We start from the raw sequence: 22,564 nt of genomic DNA on the forward strand, positions 1-22,564 counted from the left end.
CCCATCAATAAATTACGCTCAGCCGATACATTTGGCGAATATAATTTCCATAGAACAATAAGTTACGCCAAGTGTGATGAATAAAATAATGCCGCTCACCGGAGATTTAAAGACACAGTTGTGTTGTCGGAGTCATAAATAATGCATCCTGCGGGGTTATTAAATTTGCATGACGCGGCTGTCTGAGCCGACGTTCCGTCACATGGGATGAAATGTTTTAAAAATTTGTATTTTATTTTAGATTTTTTTTTAAGCCCTTAAATGTTTTAGAAGCTTTTTAAATGTCTCTATAACTCGTCCGGCGCTCAAAAGTGCTATTGAGTTTAATGCGCTGAGTGCTCCGCCGGCGGTGGTGAGTGGCGGTGTGTCATTAGGTTAAGGAGGAGGAAGACGCTGCTGAGCGCCGGTCCTCGGAGTTATCAGTGCTCAGGTCTGTTTATGTCTCAGGTGTAAGAGGGGTCGTTCTGTAACAATGTGTCAGGAAAGGGCCGAGGGGGTGGATGGCGGGTTATGTGCTCCGCGCCCTCTGTATGTCATACATGGCCAAATCCAAGTCTGTGGAGTTTTCTGGACAAGATGGGGAAAGAAAGTGAAGATAATACCGCCATAATACTGCACAAATAGAACTACCGTACAGTGCCAATTATTGTATGAACATCACATTCATAATACCGCTATAATACTACGCAAAAAGAACTACCGTACAGTGCCAATTATTGTATGACCATCACATTCATAATACCGCTATAATACTACGCAAAAAGAACTACCGTACAGTGCCAATTATTGTATGAACATCACATTCATAATACCGCTATAATACTACACAAAAAAAACTACTGTACAGTGCCAATTATTGTATGAACATCACATTCATAATACCGCTATAATACTATGCAAAAAGAACTACGGTACAGTGCCAATTATTGCATGACCATCACACACATAATACCGCTATAATACTATGCAATAAAAAACTACCGTACAGTGGCAATTATTGTATGAACATCACATTCATAATACCGCTATAATACTATACAAAAAGAACTACGGTACAGTGGCATTTATTGTATGACCATCACACACATAATACCGCTATAATACTACGCAATAAAAAACTACCGTACAGTGCCAATTATTGTACGACCATCACACACATAATGCCGCTATAATACTACGCGAATAGAACTACCATACAGTGCCAATTATTGTATGACCATCACACACATAATACCGCTATAATACTACGCAAAAAGAACTATCGTACAGTGCCAATTATTGTACGACCATCACACACATAATACCGCTATAATACTACGTGAATAAAACTACCGTACATTGCATATTATTGTATGAACATCACACACATAATACCGCTATAATATTACGCAAAAAGAACTACCGACCAGTGCCATTTATTGTATGACCATCACACACAAAACTGCTATAATACTACACGAATAAAACTACCGTACAGTGCCAATTATTGTATGAACATCACAAACATAATACTGCTATAATACTACGCAAAAAGAACTACCGCACAGTGCCAATTATTGTACGACCATCACACACATAATACCTTTATAATACTACGTGAATAAAACTACCGTACAGTGCCAATTATTGTATGAACATCACACACATAATACCGCTATAATATTACACAAAAAGAACTACCATACAGTGCCATTTATTGTACAACCATCACACACATAATACCGCTATAATACTAGGCGAATAGAACTACCGCACAGTGCCAATTATTGTACGACCATCACACACATAATACCTCTATAATACTACATGAATAAAACTACCATACAGTGCCAATTATTGTATGAACATCACACACATAATACCACTATAATATTACACAAAAAGAACTACCGTACATTGCATATTATTGTATGAACATCACACGCATAATACCGCTATAATACTATGCAAAAATAACTACGGTACAGTGGCAATTATTGTATGACCATCACACACATAATACCGCTATAATACTACGCAATAAAAAACTACCGTACAGTGCCAATTATTGTACGACCATCACACACATAATGCCGCTATAATACTACGCGAATAGAACTACCATACAGTGCCAATTATTGTATGACCATCACACACATAATACCGCTATAATACTACGCAAAAAGAACTATCGTACAGTGCCAATTATTGTACGACCATCACACACATAATACCGCTATAATACTACGTGAATAAAACTACCGTACATTGCATATTATTGTATGAACATCACACACATAATACCGCTATAATATTACGCAAAAAGAACTACCGACCAGTGCCATTTATTGTATGACCATCACACACAAAACTGCTATAATACTACACGAATAAAACTACCGTACAGTGCCAATTATTGTATGAACATCACAAACATAATACTGCTATAATACTACGCAAAAAGAACTACCGCACAGTGCCAATTATTGTACGACCATCACACACATAATACCTTTATAATACTACGTGAATAAAACTACCGTACAGTGCCAATTATTGTATGAACATCACACACATAATACCGCTATAATATTACACAAAAAGAACTACCGTACAGTGCCATTTATTGTACAACCATCACACACATAATACCGCTATAATACTAGGCGAATAGAACTACCGCACAGTGCCAATTATTGTACGACCATCACACACATAATACCTCTATAATACTACATGAATAAAACTACCATACAGTGCCAATTATTGTATGAACATCACACACATAATACCACTATAATATTACACAAAAAGAACTACCGTACATTGCATATTATTGTATGAACATCACACGCATAATACCGCTATAATACTATGCAAAAATAACTACCGTACAGTGGCAATTATTGTATGAATATCACACACATAATACCACTATAATATTACTCAAAAAGAACTACCGTACAGTGCCAATTATTGTATGAACATCACACACATAATACCACTATAATACTATGCGAATGGAACTACCGTACAGTGGCAATTATTGTATGAACATCACACACATAATACCGCTATAATACTACGCAAAAAGAACTACCGTACATTGCCAATTATTGTATGAACATCACACACATAATACCGCTATAATACTACGCAAAAAGAACTACCGTACATTGCCAATTATTGTATGAACATCACACACTTAATACCGCTATAATATTACGCAAAAAGAACTACCATACATTGCATATTATTGTATGAGCATCACACACATAATACCGCTATGATATTACGCAAAAAGAACTACCGTACAGTGCCAATTATTGTACGATCATCACACACATAATACCGCTATAATACTACGTGAATAGAACTACCATACAGTGTCAATTATTGTTCGAACATCACACACAAATAATACTGCCAAAATACTGCTCAAATGAATGTATCATACAGTGCCAAATAATATTCTAATAACACACATATAAAACCACCTTCATATAGCTCAGGATGAATGTATAGTACAGTGCCAAACAAGGTACGAACACCCCACACATATAATACCGCCATAATACTGATCAAATGAATGTACCGTACAGTGCAAAATAATGTAGGAACACCAGACACATATAATACCGCCATAATACTGATCAAATAAATGCACCATACTGTACAAATTAATGGCCAAATATTACACACATATAATACCGTCATAATACTGCTCAAATAAATGTGTACTGTACTGTGCCACATAATGTATGAACACAACACACAGATAATACCGCTATAATACTGCTCAAATTAATGTATGTACAGTGCCACATGTACGAACAGCACACATACAATACGGTCATATTAATGCTCAAATTAGTATGCCGTACAGTGCTAAATAATTTACAAACAACACACAGCTATAATATCACCATAATACTGCGCAAATTATTGTACCATGCAGTGTAAAATATTGGTGAAAACACATATATAACCGCCATACCAATGTAATTGTGCCTTACAGTCAACACAAAAAATTGCAACACAGGGAAAAATGAATTCTAGTATATAATGTGTACCTAACTGTACCATATTGGTACGCCAATGTAATATCGCCACACAGTGAACTTATAAAAGTGCTGTACATGTGACAGCATAGTCTTGCATACTGTATAACAATGCCATATACCAGTTACCTAACAGTGCCATACAGTGAACACATATCCCACATAAGCCCTTTATTGCACAACTCCTTTTAGCACATAATCTCTACACAACTGTACCATAATGTGAATGTGTAATACCGCCATGCAGTGAACTGATAACAGTGCCGTGCATGAGACAACATAGTTTTGCATACTGAGTTTATATAAGAACACCAAACATCAGATACATAATAATAATCTTTATATAGTGTCAATCTATGCTGCAGCTCATTACAATAATTAATAGTGCCATACAGTGAGCACATAACACTGCCATACGTTGCACAATTGCTTCTAGTATACAATGGCTACATAAATGTACCATAATGTAAATGTGTAATATCGCCATACAGTGAACCAATAACAGTGCCGTGCATTAGACAACATATAGCTTGAATAGGAGCACCATATATCGGTTACAATATGCTCTTTAATAGTGTCATATAGTGCACGCATACTGTAACATTGCCATCCGTTGCACAATTCATATGTGTGGTCAACTTACTGTAGAATAGTGCCACGTGATAGCGTAGTTTTCTATAGTGTGCCTCCATAACACAGTCTCCATAATACTGTCAGCATGTAATACCGCCATACAGTGAACAGTACCGTGCATGTGACAGCATAGTCCTCCATACTGTGCCTATGTAACAACACCATACACCAAGTTACCTAACAGTTACAGTAAACAAATAGTACCCTATGAAGTGCTATACAGTGTAAAAAATAATACTGCCATATAGTGATACAAAATAATATAAATAAGATAAAGCAGTGCCATACAGTGCCGTAAATTCATAACGGCTTAGGGTGCAATCACTTCACCATTTTACTATCCTACTTCTCACGATTTTTAACTTGGAAATCGTACAAATCTGCACGCCAACTCGTATCCATTGACTTCCATTTGTTAAAGGGGTACTCCGGTGGAAAACTCTTTTTAAAACAACTGGTGCCAGGAAGTTAAACAGATTTGTAAACTACTTCTATTAAAAAAATCTAAATCCTTCCAGTACTTATTAGCTGCTGAATACTACAGGGGAAATTCTTTTCTTTTTTGAACACAGAGCTCTCTGCTGACATCACGAGCACATTGCTCTCTGCTGACATCTCTGTCCATTTTAGGAACTGTCCAGAGCAGCATATGTTTGCTATGGGGATTTTCTCCTGCTCTGGACAGTTCCTAAAATGGACAGAGATGTCAGCAGAGAGCACTGTGCTCGTGATGTCAGCAGAGAGCTCTGTGTTCAAAAAAAGAAAAGAATTTCCGCTGTAGTATTCAGCAGCTAATAAATACTGGAAGGATTAAGATTTTTTTAATAGAAGTAATTTACAAATCTGTTTAACTTCCTGGCACCAGTTATTTTAAAAAGAGTTTTCCACCGGAGTACCCCTTTAATGATAGACAACAAATGCATCAGTTCTGATCCGCATCCGATTTTGCACGATTTAAGATCGGAGGTAAAATCGCGGTTGACCGCGATTTTTTTCGTCCGGATTGAAAATCGGATCGAAATCGTGTCCGATTTTTTTTATTATTACCGATGTCTATGTCAATCGCACGGAATCGTGGGACTGTGTGATTCTATCAGATTAATTGCACGTGATTTTTTATTTTTTTTGGTACGCATGCGCAGTAGACTTCAAAACACATACGCTTCAAATATCTAAAACTTTATTGCCATTGGCAGACATATTGATTTTTAAAAAAAGGATCTGATTTTTTGGGAAAATGTCCGATTTTTGGATACGATTTTTTTTTTCGGATATAATTTTTCTTTTTTTTTTTTTTTTTTTTACATACGATTGTATATGATTTTTTTGGGCGATACGATTTCGTCCAATTTTACGGTCCGATAATCGAATGGTTAAATTGTAATGTGAACCTAGACTTAATGCGATGCCAACGTGACCGGGAATTCAGTGCCTTCATATCAATACTGTATTGCAATAATACCGCCATGTGAAATAACTGTTTAAATCAGTGTTTTTTTTATTTTTATACTAAGGTGCCTCCAGCTGTTGCAGAACTACAACTCCCAGCATGCCCGGACAGCCAACGGCTGTCCGGGCATGCTGGGAGTTGTAGTTCCCCCACAACTGAAACACTGATTTAAATAATACAACACCATGTTTGCATGCTGTTGTGTTCCAATAGGGATGCTTTCTATTGGGTGGTGCACTACAAGTACCAGGAAGCCTTATCACACTATGTCTCATATTCATCTTTTACCCAGTGCAGCTCTTACAAATCCTTTACCAATCACTATCGTGCAGGTATTTTTACCGCTATAGATTACCGGGTGGGAACGCAGCACTGTGCGCGCACACATACACACACAATACGCCTACACTACCCACCCTACAGTATGTCGCCCTATGAGAAAATGTCAAAAAATATAGTGAAATTCACTTTGGGCTGCAGTGCCACCCAGTGGACAATTGTGATATTGCAGCTCAGTTGTCATAAACAAGACCAGCGATTTTAGAATATACAATGAGGCCCCTTTCACACTATAAGTATCATCCTGTAAAAAAAATAAATAAATAAATAAATAAATAAAAAACCTCCGTTATTACTCCTGGCAAAAAGTCCTGAAAACGTCCGTCAAAAAAAATGAATAAATAAATAAAATAAAAAATTCATGTCAATGGGATTTTTTGAACATCCTTTTGCATCAGGCACGTCCGTTTTTTTATTTATTTATTTTTATTTATTTTTTTACTAATGTCCGTTATTTTTGCCGGCACAAAATACGGTCCATGCAAAAAAAAATAAAAAATGGTGAAAAACAGGATGTTAAAATTTAACATTGAATTCTATGGGAACCGGATGTAAAAAAATAAATAAAAAACATCCGTTATCATCAGTTATTGTCAGGTTTTTTAACATCTGTTTTTTTTTTTTTTGTACTGAGCATGCTCAGTACAGTTTTACAAAAAAAAGGGTTAAAAACCTGATATAAAAAAATGGATGTAACTGGTAATAACGGATGAAAAAATATCAGTTTTTTTTTAAAAGAAAAAAACCATGAAAAATAACGAATGAGGATCATCAGTTATCATCCGTTATTACCGGTTATTGCATCCGTTTTTTTTTCCCATCCGTTATTGTAAAATAATGGCAGTAAAAGCAGGGTGATACCTGTAGTGTGAAAAGGGCCTATGCTTTACAATGAAATCTATCTTAAAGGGGTACTCCGGTGGAAAACTTTATTTTATTTATTTATTTATTTATTTTTAAATCAACTGGTGCCAGAAAGTTAAACAGATTTGTAAATTACTTCTATTAAAAAAAATCTTAATCCTTCCAGTACTTATTAGCTGCTGAATACTACAGAGGAAATTCTTTTCTTTTTGGAACACAGAGCTCTCTGCTGACATCACAAGCACAGTGGTCTCTGCTGACACCTCTGTCCATTTTAAGAACTGTCCAGAGTAGGAGAAAATCCCCATAGAAAACATATGCTTCTCTGGACAGTTCCTAAAATGGGACAGAGATGTCAGCAGAGAGCACTGTGGTCGTGATGTCAGCAGAGAGCTCTGTGTTCGTGATGTCAGCAGAGAGCACTGTGTTAAAAAAAAAAAAGAAAATAATTTCCTATGTAGTATTCAGCAGCTAATAAGTACTGGAAGGATTAAGATTTTTTAATAGAAGTAATTTACAAATCTGTTTAACTTTCTGGCACCAGTTGATTACGTTTTCCACCAGAGTACCCCTTTAACCTGGTGAACGCTTTTCATCCTAATATGCTTACGGCCGTAGTAAAGTGAGTGCAAGCTCTTGGGCCCAATGCAAATATTATGCAAACTGTGACCTGCACATTATTCCAATATACCCTTTGTAGAAGAGAGTTTTCCCAACTTCTGCTGTTGCAAAACTACAACTCCCAGCATGCCCGGACAGCCGTTGGCTGTCCGGGCATGCTGGGAGTTGTAGTTTTGCAACAGCTGGAGGCACCCTGGTTGGAAAAACTCTGCCCCAGTAACCGTAATATGAACCCATTCACTGCTATAGACTACCAGGGAATTTCCAATAAACTAATGGGGACGTCAATGGGCCCTTTGTTTGTTACCCACAACCCGACTAGTAAATGCAGCTCTGTGTCCTATTGATAACACTGCAGTAATGGATCAGTGCTGGTGCCAAGGGCTGTCAGGGCATGCTGGGAGTTGTAGTTTTACCACAGCCTGGAGGCACACAGGTTGGGAAACACTGCATTATACACAGGACAGGTAATGATCAGATCACTGGGTTCCCATACCTCCCTGTACTGTAGGGGGCGCTACCAGACACCAGTCAGTGCATGCGCTTTAGGAATACAGGGGTTTTACCAGTGAATGCCCATTCTGATTGGTCGGTTCTTCCAGCCCTTGACACATTTCGCAGATTCCATAGTATTGTATGTTGAGTCTGGTTTCAAGTTACAGTTGTATGTTGAAACTATTGTATGTTGAAACTATTGTATGTTGAGGCCATTGTAAGTTGAGGGATCACTGTATCAGAAGATAAAATCTTATCAGTCTGGAGTCCAGGCCGTTTTAAGGATTGTCTAGACAAGATGCAATTGTAACAAATTCACAGCTGGATGGAAAGAAGAATTTTCTCTATTCACTGACAGGAAGCAGAGACCTCGATGGAGAGGAAAAAGAAAACTCGTAGAATAGATGTGAAAAGATCCTGACAGATTTACAGTCAGGATCCATCTGGGTTTGATGGCATGAATATTACTTTAAGCAATAATATAAAAAAAATATAAAAATAATAATAATAATAATAACAACAACAATTATTATTATTGGTTGTTACAAGGCTGACTGTCCCTACGACAACACTAAGCTGCCAGGGCAGGAAGTGTTATCCTAGGGCCAGAAGAAGGAATGTAAATATTTGTTACTCTCTCCTACACCCGGAATCAATATGGAGGTCTCCGGTAGTCACATGACATGTGCGCGCAGTAGACAGTACATAAGTCTGGTGGTAAGTTACTCTCTGAGGTCCACTTTACAGCGATCCCTTGTCTTGTCGCCTTTTATTTTTTATGCCTTTGTTTATGATTTCTTTTTTTCTCCAGAACGGGTCATAGCCACAAAACCCATCCCTGCCGCAGGTCAGTATGATGTGTACGGACTAGAGGCAAGGCCTGGGTCACTCTCCAAACCATAGGGGACCGACAGATGTAGCCAGGAGGGCGACACCTGACACAGCAGTGGATGTAGTGGGATCTACTAGATCACAGGTTAGGCCAGTAATGAGGAGGGCTGCACAATATTCACACTATAGATCTACTTTACATCTACTACAGATCTACTACCTGACTGATATACATCTACTATATATATATATATATATATATACACACTATAGACCTACTTTACATCTACTACAGATCTACTACACGACGAATATACATCTACTATATATATATATATATTCACACTATAGACCTACTTTACATCTACTACAGATCTACTACCTGACTGATATACATCTACTATATATATATATATTCACACTATAGACCTACTTTACATCTACTACAGATCTACTACACGACGAATATACATCTACTATATATATATATATATATATATATATATATATATATATATATATATTCACACTATAGACCTACTTTACATCTACTACAGATCTACTACACGACGAATATACATCTACTATATATATATATATATATATATATATTCACACTATAGACCTACTTTACATCTACTACAGATCTACTACACGACGAATATACATCTACTATATATATATATATATATATATTCACACTATAGACCTACTTTACATCTACTACAGATCTACTACACGACGAATATACATCTACTATATATATATATATTCACACTATAGACCTACTTTACATCTACTACAGATCTACTACACGACTAATATACATCTACTATATATATATATATATATATATATATACACACTATAGACCTACTTTACATCTACTACAGATCTACTACACGACGAATATACATCTACTATATATATATATATATATATATTCACACTATAGACCTACTTTACATCTACTACAGATCTACTACATGACGAATATACATCTACTATATATATATATATATTCACACTATAGACCTACTTTACATCTACCACACGACTATTATAGATCTCCTACTATTATAGATCTACTACTATTATAGATCTACTACTATTATAGATCCCCTACTATTATAGATCTACTACTATTATAAATCTCCTACTATTATAGATCTACTACTATTATAGATCTCCTACTATTATAGATCTCCTACTATTATAGATCTACTACTATTATAGATACCCTACTATTATAGATCTCCTACTATTATAGATCTCCTACTATTATAGATACCCTACTATTATAGATCTCCTACTATTATAGATCTCCTACTATTATAGATACCCTACTATTATAGATCTACTACTATTATAGATACCCTACTATTATAGATCTCCTGCTATTATAGATCTCCTACTATTATAGATCTACTACTGTTATGGATCTGCTACTATTATAGATCTACTACTATTATAGATCTACTACTATTATAGATCTACTACTATTATAGATCTACTACTACTATTATAGATCTCCTACTATTATAGATCTCCTACTATTATAGATCTACTACTATTATAGATCTACTACTTTTATAGATCCCCTACTATTATAGATCTCCTACTATTATAGATCTACTACTGTTATGGATCTGCTACTATTATAGATCTCCTACTATTATAGATCTACTACTATTTTAGATCTCCTACTATTATAGATCTACTATTATAGATCTCCTACTATTATAGATCTACTACTGTTATGGATCTGCTACTATTATAGATCTCCTACTATTATAGATCTACTACTATTATAGATCTCCTACTATTATAGATCTACTACTATAATAGATCTACTACTGTTATGGATCTGCTACTATTATAGATCTCCTACTATTATAGATCTCCTACTATTATAGATCTACTACTATAATAGATCTACTACTATTATAGCTACTGTATATATTCACACTATAGACCTACTTTACATCTACTACAGATCAACTACATGACTATTATAGATCTACTACTATTATAGATCTCCTACTATTATAGATCTACTACTATAATAGATCTACTACTATTATAGCTACTGTATATATTCACACTATAGACCTACTTTACATCTACTACAGATCAACTACATGACTATTATAGATCTACTACTATTATAGATCTCCTACTATAGATCTACTACTATTATAGATATATACAACTATTATACATCTACTCTATATACTCACGCTTAAAGAGGTACTCTGCCCCTATACATCTTATCCCCTATCCAATGAATATATATAGATGTATATATCTGCTATAGATCTGGGGGACAGGGCTGACAGCTCATTTATTATAAAATGTATAATCCGTCAGCACCCGAAGCCTCTACATCTCACCAGACATTAGAAGGGCCCAACATTGTTCCTGCAGTTCTGGATTTGACTGGAGAAGTTCTGGTGTTATCATTGACGGCTCTGCTACATCTGCGCTTAAGGTAGAAAGTCATAGGAAATCCCACATCACACATCTAGCCAATAAATCAGGACATTCTGACCAGTCTTTGGACTTAGACTAAGTGGATAGAAGTCACAAGGTTCAGGATTTGGAGTATGACCCAGGCTTGTCCTTCTTCTTTGCAGTAGATCCTCTCTGTAGAAGTAGATCCAGTAGATCTTACTAACCCAAGGGTGGAGGTCGTATCATAAACCATCTAACTATAGTCACCCTGTCACCATCGCCTTGTCACTAGAGTAGAACCTGGCAATCTGCAGGGGTCCCTACCACTGTCCATGGTCCTGAACCTGTGGTATATGGTCCTCACCACTGTCCATGGTCCTGAACCTGAGATATATGGTCCACACCACTGTCCATGGTCCTGAACCTGTAGAATATGGTCCTCACCACTGTCCATGGTCCTAAACCTGTAGAATATGGTCCTCACCACTGTCCATGGTCCTGAGCCTGTGGTATCTGATCCTTACCATTGTCCATGGTCCTGAACCTGTGGTATCTGATCCTCACCACTGTCCATGATCCTGAACCCTTGAAAGAGACCGTAATGTCACAGTGCTTTCACTAGACCCTCAAAGGCAATGATAAAGATGATCAGGTCCATACACCACCATAGTCAGGGACCGGGCCTTAGGCATTAGATTGTTTCTGGTAGGTGACACCAATTTTAGCTTAGACCAACTTAGGTCTCTATGGCCTGATCTTTCATTGGGGCAGTCGAGGGCCTCACCTGAAGGCTCTAAACCACTGTTCACATATGTACCAGGGTTTGGATTCATAGATAATTTCCTGATGCTAAACACATTTCCCATGAATCCTCTGGCCTTGTAAAGAGAAGGTGTGGAATCTGATCACTGCACCTGGCCATCTAATCAGGCTGCTGGTGCTGGAGGTCACTCTGGTGAACTCATTAGACTCATAAGTCAGTTCACATTATTTGCGTTTTCTTATTCAAAGTGTGTAGAGAAATATTACAACGAAGAGAAAATGATTTAACCTATAATCACAATTAAGGTGTTTTTAAAATATTTAACGTCCTTTTCATACATTTTCACAGCATTTTGGCTGTTTTGCTGCAATTTACAATTTTTAATACCAATTTTACTAGGATGATAGGAAAAACTCAGTAAAAACAAAGTGTGTGAACACTCCCAGCCTCATGAGAGGTGTATTGTTACCAAATATCCGGATCCCATAGAGATAGCAGCAGTATACAGATAGAGATGGGAGGTGTATAACTACTATATATCCTGATCCCATAGAGATAGCAGCAGTATACAGATAGAGCTGGAGGGGAGGTGTATAACTACTATATATTCAGATCCCATAGAGATAGCAGCAGTATACAGATAGAGCGGGAGGGGAGGTGTATAACTACTATATATCCAGATCCCATAGAGATAGCAGCAGCAGTATACAGATAGAGCTGGAGGGGAGCTGTATAACTACTATACATTCTGGTCATATAGAGATAACAGCAGTATACAGATAGAGCTGGAGGAGAGGGGTATAACTACTATATATACTGATCCCATGGAGATAGTAGCAGTATACAGATAGAGATGGGAGGTGTATAACTACTATATATCCAGATCCCATAGAGATAGCAGCAGTATACAGATAGAGCTGGAGGGAAGGTGTATAACTACTATATATCCAGATCCCATAGAGATAGCAGCAGCAGTATACAGATAGAGATGGAGGGGAGCTGTATAACTACTATACATTCTGGTCATATAGAGATAACAGCAGTATACAGATAGAGCTGGAGGAGAGGGGTATAACTACTATATATCCTGATCCCATGGAGATAGTAGCAGTATACAGATAGAGCTGGAGGGGAGATATATAACTACTATATATATATATATATATATATATATATATAAATATATATATATATATATGTATGTATTCTGATCCCATAGAGATATCAGTAGCAGTAAACAGATAGAGCTGGGGGGTGGTGTATAATTGCTATATATCCTGACTGAATAGAGATAGCAGCAGCAATATACAGAGAGAGGTGGAGGGGAGGTGTATAGCTACTATATACTGATCACATAGATAGTAGCAGTATACAGATAGAGCTGTAGGGGAGGTGTATAACCACTATATATCCTGATCCCGTAGAAATAGGTGCAGCAGTATACAGATAGAGCTTCAGGGGAGGGATCTGAAAGGTGATAAAGTCACTCTGTAGTTCACAGGAAGTCAGCTGACTCAGGACTGATCAATTAGATTTAGGACTGTGAGCACATGACCCAATTACAGGAATGAAACACATGGATGCAGCTGTGCTGGGATAAAACAGATGGCGCTGTAGGACTAGTGATGGTGAGTGTGCATGATATGGGCAAAACATACTGGAGTGCTTCTTTAACATTCAGTATGTAAATGACATAATGTATAACCTGAGGCTTCTCTTACAAACAATTGTTGTCTTCTGCCCCCATCCCCCCCCCCCCCGCATCATTTCCCTGCAGACGTGCAGCATCCAGTATACACGAGGCGTCTCGCTATTCTCATCATAAAAGGCCAATATAGTAAAGACTCCGCTCTGATGGACTGAGACAATAACAGCGATCGCCTAAGAAATCCGTATAATCTGCGGTTCATGGCGATTCAATATCTGGTTATAAGTGGAGGTGATTAGAGGAGGGGGAGGGGCTAATGCTGACATAGAAGCCCTATCAGTATAATTCCATCTTCAGATTAATGTAAACTAATGTCATTTGCACCGTAATGGACGCTAATAAGATCGCGGCCGCTATGCTCAGACCTCTATCATTAGCGTAATGGCCGCCGAGGGTCTCGAATCCGTCTCCGCTCCTCTAAAGACTTTACAATGTGACACGAGGAAAAGCAGACGGAGAAAGATATTACAGCGTTCAATTTCCTCCTGACAGTAATCATCAGCTTTACACTGACTGGGGCGAGACGGCGATTAAAAGAACACCGCGCAAAAGGAAGCGGGGAAACGCTGAGGAAGCCGCTCTCCTCTATACCGCTCGCCCTCGCCGCGTCCCTCCGCTCGTTTGTTTTCATTTAGATTTACTTATTTACAAATGAGGAGTAAATTGCAGCCATTTCCATAAGTGCGAGCGATAAGCACCGCGGCGAGGAGGAAAGGGGGAGGGGACAGGCGGGATACGGAATTAGAAAAATGCCACAAATATATAAACAGAAACGGAATGATAGACACTGCATCAATTACAATGTGTCAATTTCTTAAAGGGGCAGTGTCGCAAATTCCAGGAGACTGATGCCGGGTCTCCCTCCGCCAGAAATAAGTGAAAGTCCTCCGCAGCAGTGATGCATTATGGGCTATCACTGGCCCAGGTCGATGATGTCTATCCTTTATATAGGGTGCTATATAAACCCCTTTCCAACATTTAAAGGGGTACTCTGGGGGAAAATGTCATGAACTGTCCAGAACTGTGACAATTCCTGACATGGACAGAGGTGGCAGCAGAGAGCACTGTGGTCAGCCAGAAAAGAACTACACAACTTCCTCTGAAGCATACAGCAGCTGATAAGTACTGGAAGGATTAAGATTTTTAAATAGAAGTAATTTACAAATCTCTTTAACTTTATGGCACCAGTTGATTTGAAAAAAAAAGATTTTCCACCGGAGTACCACTTTAACCCCTTGCCGCATATGGACGTTTATAAACGTCCACAAGCGGCTCCCGAGGTATGACGGGCCCATCAGGTGAGTGCGCATCATACCCAGTGGGTTCTGGTTACTATAAGCAACCAGGACCCACAGCTAATGCCGGATATCGCCGATCGGGCTGATGTGCAGCATTAACTCTTTAGACGTGGCGATCAAAGTTGATCGTTGCGCCAAAAGTGAAAGTAAAAGCTTCTGGGCAGCTCAGTCAGGCTGATCGGGACTATCATGGTAAAATCGTGATGTCCCGATCAGCTAGAACGCAACAGGAGCTTCCCTTACCTGCCTCCTGCGCGTCCGATCATCGATTGATTGCTCCAAGCCTGAAATCCAGGCTTGAGCAATCAACTGCCGATAACACTGATCCCTGCCATTGCAATACAATGGCATTGATCAGTGTATTGAATCAATGTACTGCATGTTACAGTACTCTATGGGAGCTATAACCCTGCAAAAAAAAAAAAAAGTAAAAATAAAGCTCATTTAAAGGGGTACTCCGGCCCCAAGACATCTTATCCCGATAAGATGTCTGATCGCGGCACTGCTGGGGACCCCCGCAATCTAGCATGCAGAACCCACCTGTAAGCACTGCAGGAAGCGCTGGAGGTTCTCAGTGTTATGCCTCCTGACCACGAAGATGGAGTATCGTGACGTCACGACTCCGCCCCCATGGTCGGGAGGCATAACACTGAGAACCTCCAGCGCTTCCTGCAGTGCTTACAGGTCGGTGCTGCATGCTAGATTGTGAGGGTCCCCAGCAATGGGACCCCCACCATCAGACATCTTATCCCCTATCCTTTGGATAGGGGATAAGATGTCTTGGGGCCGGAGTACCCCTTTAACCCCTTCCCTAATAAAAGTTTGAATCACCCCCCTTTTCCAAATAAAATAAATAAAACTGTGTAAATAAAAATAAACATATGTGGTATCGCCGTGTGCGGAAATGTCCGACCATAAAAATATAAAATTAATTAAACCGCACGGTCAATGGCATTTGCGCAAAAAAAAATAAAATTGCAAAATAGCGTATTTTTGGTAACTTTTTATACCATAAAAAAATTCATAAAAAGCGATTAAAAGGTCGGATCAAAACAAAAACGGTACCAATAAAAACTTCAGATCATGACGCAAAAAAATTAGCCTAATACCGCCCCGTACATGGAAAAAAAAAAAGTTATAGGGGTCAGAAGAGGACAAAAAACGTATACATTTTCCTGCATGTAGTTATGATTTTTTTCAGAAGTGCGACACAATCAAACCTATATAAGTAGGGGATCATTTTAACCGTATGGACCTACAGAATAAAGAAAAGGTGTCATTTTTACCCAAAAAATTTACTGCGTGGAGGAAGCAGAAGCCTCAAAAGTTACAAAATGGCATTTTTTCTTCCATTTTGTTGCACAATTATTTTTTTTCCCGTTTCGCCGTAGATTTTTGGGTAAAATGACTGATGTCATTACAAAGTAGAATTGGTGGTGCAAAAAATAAGCCATCATATGGATTTTTAGGTGAAAAATTGAAAGGGTTATGATTTTTAAAATGTAAGGAGGAAAAAACAAAAGCGCAAAAATAAAAAATAGCCAAAGAGGGAAGGGGTTAATGTACATGTATGGGTGGGGTGTATGAGGAAAGTCCACTGGGTGGTGCTGGCCATGACACTGGAGATGACACTGACCCCATGGCCATGGTTTAAGAAGCACTCCAGGTTTTTTATTGTTTTTTTCTTTCTTTGCCATATCATGCACACTCACCATCACTAGTCCTACAGCGCCATCTGTTTTATCCCAGCACAGCTGCTTCCGTGAAATTACAGGATTTAATGTGTTGGAGGTAGTGGTCAGTCCTGAGCCAGCTGAATTCCTGTGAAATACAGGATGACGTCATCACCTATCAGATCTTTCCTTCTAGCCCCCAGACCTCAAATCACTTTTGCCTCATGACAATATTTCTCTTAAAAAGATCAAAAACAAAAAAACACTGTAAATGATAAAATGCATCAAAACTTCATGTGGTGTGAACTAACCCCATCCCACCTATGAGTCTCAGCAGTTTAGCCTTCTAGGTTGGTCTCATTTGGTGAATTGCAGTGATCAGACTCCACACCCTCTCTCTGCCAAGCAAGAGGATTTATGAGAAGTGTAGGCAGCATTAGGAAATCATTTCACTGATGGAATTTCAAGCAAAAACAGGTAAGCACAAGGCATACACAAGAACCTCTACATTATTATGTTATAGTCTGTGCTGTACTATATAAGCAAAAAAAATAAAAAATTACCGGAGTGCTCCTTTAATTACATCAGACAGGGAAGTTGCCCTCCTAACACTATCACAGGGTCCTGAGTGTCTGTCGTGGCACATAGGGGCCTATTGAAAGCCCCCAGATCCTTCATGTTAGTATTTCTAGTACACCCTTAAAAGGGTACTCCACTACCCCAGAGTTCAAAATATTTAGTTCCAAATGCTGGGTCACGGCCACGCCCCTCATGATGTCACACCACACCCCTCAATGCAAGTCTATGGGAGGGGGCGTGATGCCCCCTCAATGCAAGTTTATGGGAGACGACGTGATGCCCACTCAATGCAAGTCTATGGGAGGCGACGTGATGCCCCCTCAATGCAAGTCTATGGGAGGCGACGTGATGCCCCCTCAATGCAAGTCTATGGGAGGCGTGATGCCCCCTCAATTCAAGTCTATGGGCGGCGTGATGCCCCCTCAATGCAAGTCTATGGGAGGGGGCGTGATGCCCCCTCAATGCAAGTCTATGGGAGGCGACGTGATGCCCCCTCAATGCAAGTCTATGGGAGGAGGTGTGATGCCCCCTCAATGCAAGTCTATGGGAGGCGTAATGCCCCCTCAATGCAAGTCTATGGGAGGCGGCGTGATGTCCCCTCAATGCAAGTCTATGGGAGGCGGCATGATGCCCCCTCAATGCAAGTCTATGGGAGGGAGCGTAATACCCCCTCAATGCAAGTCTATGGGAGGCGGCGTGATGCCCCCTCAATGCAAGTCTATAGGAGGGGGCATGATACCCTCTCAATGCAAGTCTATGGGAGGGGGCATGATACCCCCTCAATGCAAGTCTATGGGAGGGGGTGTGATGCCACCCTCAATGCAAGTCTATGGGAGGCGGCGTGATGCCCCCTCAATGCAATTCTATGGGAGGCGGCATGATGCCCCCTCAATGCAAGTCTATGGGAGGGAGCGTAATACCCCCTCAATGCAAGTCTATGGGAGGCGGCGTGATGCCCCCTCAATGCAAGTCTATAGGAGGGGGCATGATACCCTCTCAATGCAAGTCTATGGGAGGGGGCATGATACCCCCTCAATGCAAGTCTATGGGAGGGGGTGTGATGCCACCCTCAATGCAAGTCTATGGGAGCGGGCGTGACGGCTGTCACGCCCCCTCCCATAGACTTGCATTGAGGGGATGTGGTGTGTTGTCACGAGGGGCATGGCCGTGATGTCACGACCCCTGCAGCCCGTACCCAGCATTTGAAACTAAATGTTCCAGATGCTGGGGCAGTGGAGTACCCCTTTATTGTATCAGAAGTGTGATTACAATACTGTGTGCAAGAGATCGCACATTCATGTCGCCTAGGAGGACCAAAAATAAGTATAAAAGTTGCATACCCTGTGACAGGTATACCTGACACTTAACCCTGTAGATGCCCTATCACCCACCGGATACCCCCAGATGCTATTGTGGGGTTCTGATGGTCGTCATAGCAACCAGAGGCCAAATCACAGTGTTAGGGTGACCTGTGAGGCCGAGACTCACAAGCTGCACGTTCGTGCCAATAACACTTAGTTACACTATACCGCAGTACAGATGTACGTGACGTCACCAACACGGAAGCTGTCGGAGTACTACTTTAAGGCCAAAATAGGCTGTGTCATAAAGGGGATAAAGATGTTTCTCAACTATAAAAAAAAAAAAAATTATAATAATTTCTAATTTATCATAAATCTTTATTCATATAGTTGTATTTATCCTCAAATATAAGTTGCTGTTTTTTGGTCACCTTGTTTCAAATAATAAGATATTATAAAAAAAAAGAAAAAAGTAATCTTAGTATGCATAGTATGCCAAATAGTGGCACCAAAACCTACACCCCACTCCTTAAAGGGGTACTCCGGTGCTCAAGGATTCTGAGCATTCTGATTGTGAAGTCACAGCCTCTTGTGACCTCATGCCACGCCCCCTCCATTTGTGTCTATGGGGGGGGGGGCGTGTCATGTCCTATAGACATGAATGGAGGGGGCGTGACTGTGACGTCACGAGGGGGCATGGCTGTGACATCACAACTATTGCTGCTGTGGAAGATCGCAAGGGGCCCCAGCAGCGGGACCCCCATCCTTTGGATAGGGGATAAGATGTCTGGCAGCGGAGTACCCCTTTAAAAATAAGCCACACATACTGTAGCTCAGAGTTCAACAGAGAAATTTAAAAAAAGTTTTTTTTAGCAAAACACATGAAAAAAAAGTTCTCCCGCAAAAAAATAAAATAAAAAAATAAAGCGCCATCCTAGTTCAGACAATAACAGTTCAGGGTTCAGATTGATACATTTAATCTGCACTGATACATTGTAGCAAACTAGCAGCAGGGCAGAGAGAATTGTGCTGGCAATGTGTTTGGTTCACAGAACATTGTCTGGACTGGATACAATTGTAGCAAACCCTCAGCGGAGAGAAGTATAAGGTTTATAAAAGATTTGGGCCTCCAGATCCTGAGAACATTTCGGGAGAATTGCAGAACTTTCTATGATACAATAATTAAAGGGATACTCCACTGCCCCAGCATCCAGAACATTTTGTTCCGAACTCTAGGTGCGGGCTGTGGGGGTCGTGATGTCACGGCCACGCCCCTCGTGATGTCACCCAACGCCCCCTCAGTGCAAGTCTATGGGAGGGGGCGTGGCAGTCGCCACGCCCCCTTCCATAGACTTGCACTGAAGGGGCGTTGGGTGACATCACAAGGGGCGTGGCCTTGATGTCAAAACCCCCGTAGCCTGCACCCAGAGTTTGTTACAAAACGTTCTGGACGGTGGGGCAGTGGAGTATCCCTTTAAAGAGTTGCCCAGGATAAGCGCAACATGACTGCTATCTTCCAAAAACAGCGCCCCAGCTGTCCACAGGTTGTGTTTTGTATTGCAGCTCAGCCTCATTCACTTCAGTGGGGCGCTGAAAGCAGTCATGTTCTTCTATCCCTGAACAACCCTTTAAAGGGGCACGCCGCTGCTAGACATCTTATCCCCTATTCAAAGGATAGGGGATAAGATGTCTGATCACGGGGGTCCCGCAGCTGGGTACCCTCACAATCTCCCGCAGCACCCCATGTTCTAAACCTACACCAGGTTCCTGCAGCCCCTCGTGATGTCACGCCATGCCCCCTCCATTTATGTCTATGGGAGGAGGTGTGTCGGCTGACATGTCCCCTCGCATAGACATGAATAGAGGGGGTGTGGCATGATGTCATGAGGGGGCGTGGCTGTGACGTCACAATCACGGCCTTTGTTCAGAATGCTGGAGGACCCCTTTAACCCAGTGTTTCCCAACCAGTGTGCCTCCTGCTGTTGCAAAACTACAAAGGCTGTGTGGGCAGACTGGGAGTTGTAGTTTTGCAACAGCTGGAGACACATATGTTGGGAATCACTGACTTAACCCCTAGACGAGACAGGAATGTTTCAAGGGGTACTCCAGGGAACTGAATTGATCAGACACTTATCCCCTATCCACAGGATATGGGATAAGTGTCTTACTCCTGTACAGGCCCCCGGCTACTTACCTGTCTTTGACATCCCAGTGATTGGCCAAGCAGGCTGTCACTTACACTAATCCAAGACGAGAGGTGCAAGTAGCCAGGGTCCTGTTTAGACATTATATACATGTATAATCACAATAGAATAGGACCAGTGGATGAAGGATCAATTTCCAACAATATTTACAATCTTAGACACATCCACCCGTCCGACGTTTCGCCACAGCAGTGGCTTTGTCATTTGCCCTTGAAGGGTTATTCCGGTGGAAAACTTTTTTTTTTAAATCAACTGGTGCCAGAAAGTTAAACAGATTTGTAAATCACTTCTATTAAAAAATCTTAATCCTTCCAGTACTTTTTAGGGGCTGTATACTAAAGAGAAATCCAAAAAAGAAATGCATTTCCTCTGATGTCATGACCACAGTGCTCTCTGCTGAACTGTCCAGAGCAGGAGAAAATCCCCATAGCAAACATATGCTACTCTGGACAGTTCCTAAAATGGACAGCAGAGGTCAGCAGAGAGCACTGTGGTCATGACATCAGAGGAAATGCATTTCTTTTTTGGATTTCTCTTTAGTATACAGCCCCTAAAAAGTACTGGAAGGATTAAGATTTTTTAATAGAAGTGATTTACAAATCTGGTTAACTTTCTGGCACCAGTTGATTAAAAAAAAAAAGTTTTCCACAGGAGTACCCCTTTAAGTCCTTGACAAAGCCACTGCTGTGGCGAAACGTCAGATGGGTGGATGTGTCTAAGATTTTAAATCACTCTGCCTTAGGTCTCATTTAAGGAGTTAAAGTATGGACTGCCGCCATACTACTCAACCAATATAATACTATTTGCAGCTAAGCTGTAATTGTGTACAGGCAGCCAATCATAATGAGAGCCTAATGGCAGAAAGTTTTTAAATTTTATTTTTTTGAGGCATTAAAAGTTAGGTTTTAAATTAATAGGTGGATGGTAAATCAAGGATTCTAGTGACCAATTGTAAATTCTGTTTAGACACTAATCCCCTTACCTGTGGACAGAGGATCAGTGTCTGATGAGCTCAGCTCCCCAGAGTACCCCTTTAAAATGGTTTGTCCAGAAATAGAAAACCAGATCTTATTTCTTCCAAAAACTTTGTCACCCCTGTCATTAGGCTGTGTGTGGTAGTGTTTAATGGAACTGAGCTGCAATTCCACAAACCACCTGAGAACAGGGGTGGCGCTGTTTTTGGAAGAAATTACTGCCTGGTCCCCTTTAATGTCTATGAAGTGAGCGCTGGCTGCTATCAGCAGAAGTGCATTCACAGTCTATGGAAGACATCAGCGATCCCACCGATGTCCATCATTAACCCTTTAGATG

At 40.1% G+C, this 22,564-nt stretch overlaps 1 protein-coding gene across 3 annotated transcripts in view; it reads left to right on the top strand.

The window, feature by feature from the left end:
* Positions 1–22,564, top strand: part of LSAMP (limbic system associated membrane protein) — an 838,713-nt gene that overhangs the window by 801,920 nt on the left and 14,229 nt on the right. For 2 of the 3 annotated variants that reach the window (XM_056559912.1, XM_056559915.1), the window contains exon 7: positions 9,254–9,289. The exons of the other annotated variant lie outside the window; for it this stretch is intronic. In XM_056559912.1, the coding sequence (XP_056415887.1) occupies positions 9,254–9,289 (36 nt within the window). The remainder of the gene's footprint in view (positions 1–9,253; positions 9,290–22,564) is intronic. 3 annotated transcript variants of the gene reach the window in all.

This window comes from Hyla sarda, chromosome 2 (assembly GCF_029499605.1).
Source record: "Hyla sarda isolate aHylSar1 chromosome 2, aHylSar1.hap1, whole genome shotgun sequence".
Classification (NCBI taxonomy): domain Eukaryota; kingdom Metazoa; phylum Chordata; class Amphibia; order Anura; family Hylidae; genus Hyla; species Hyla sarda.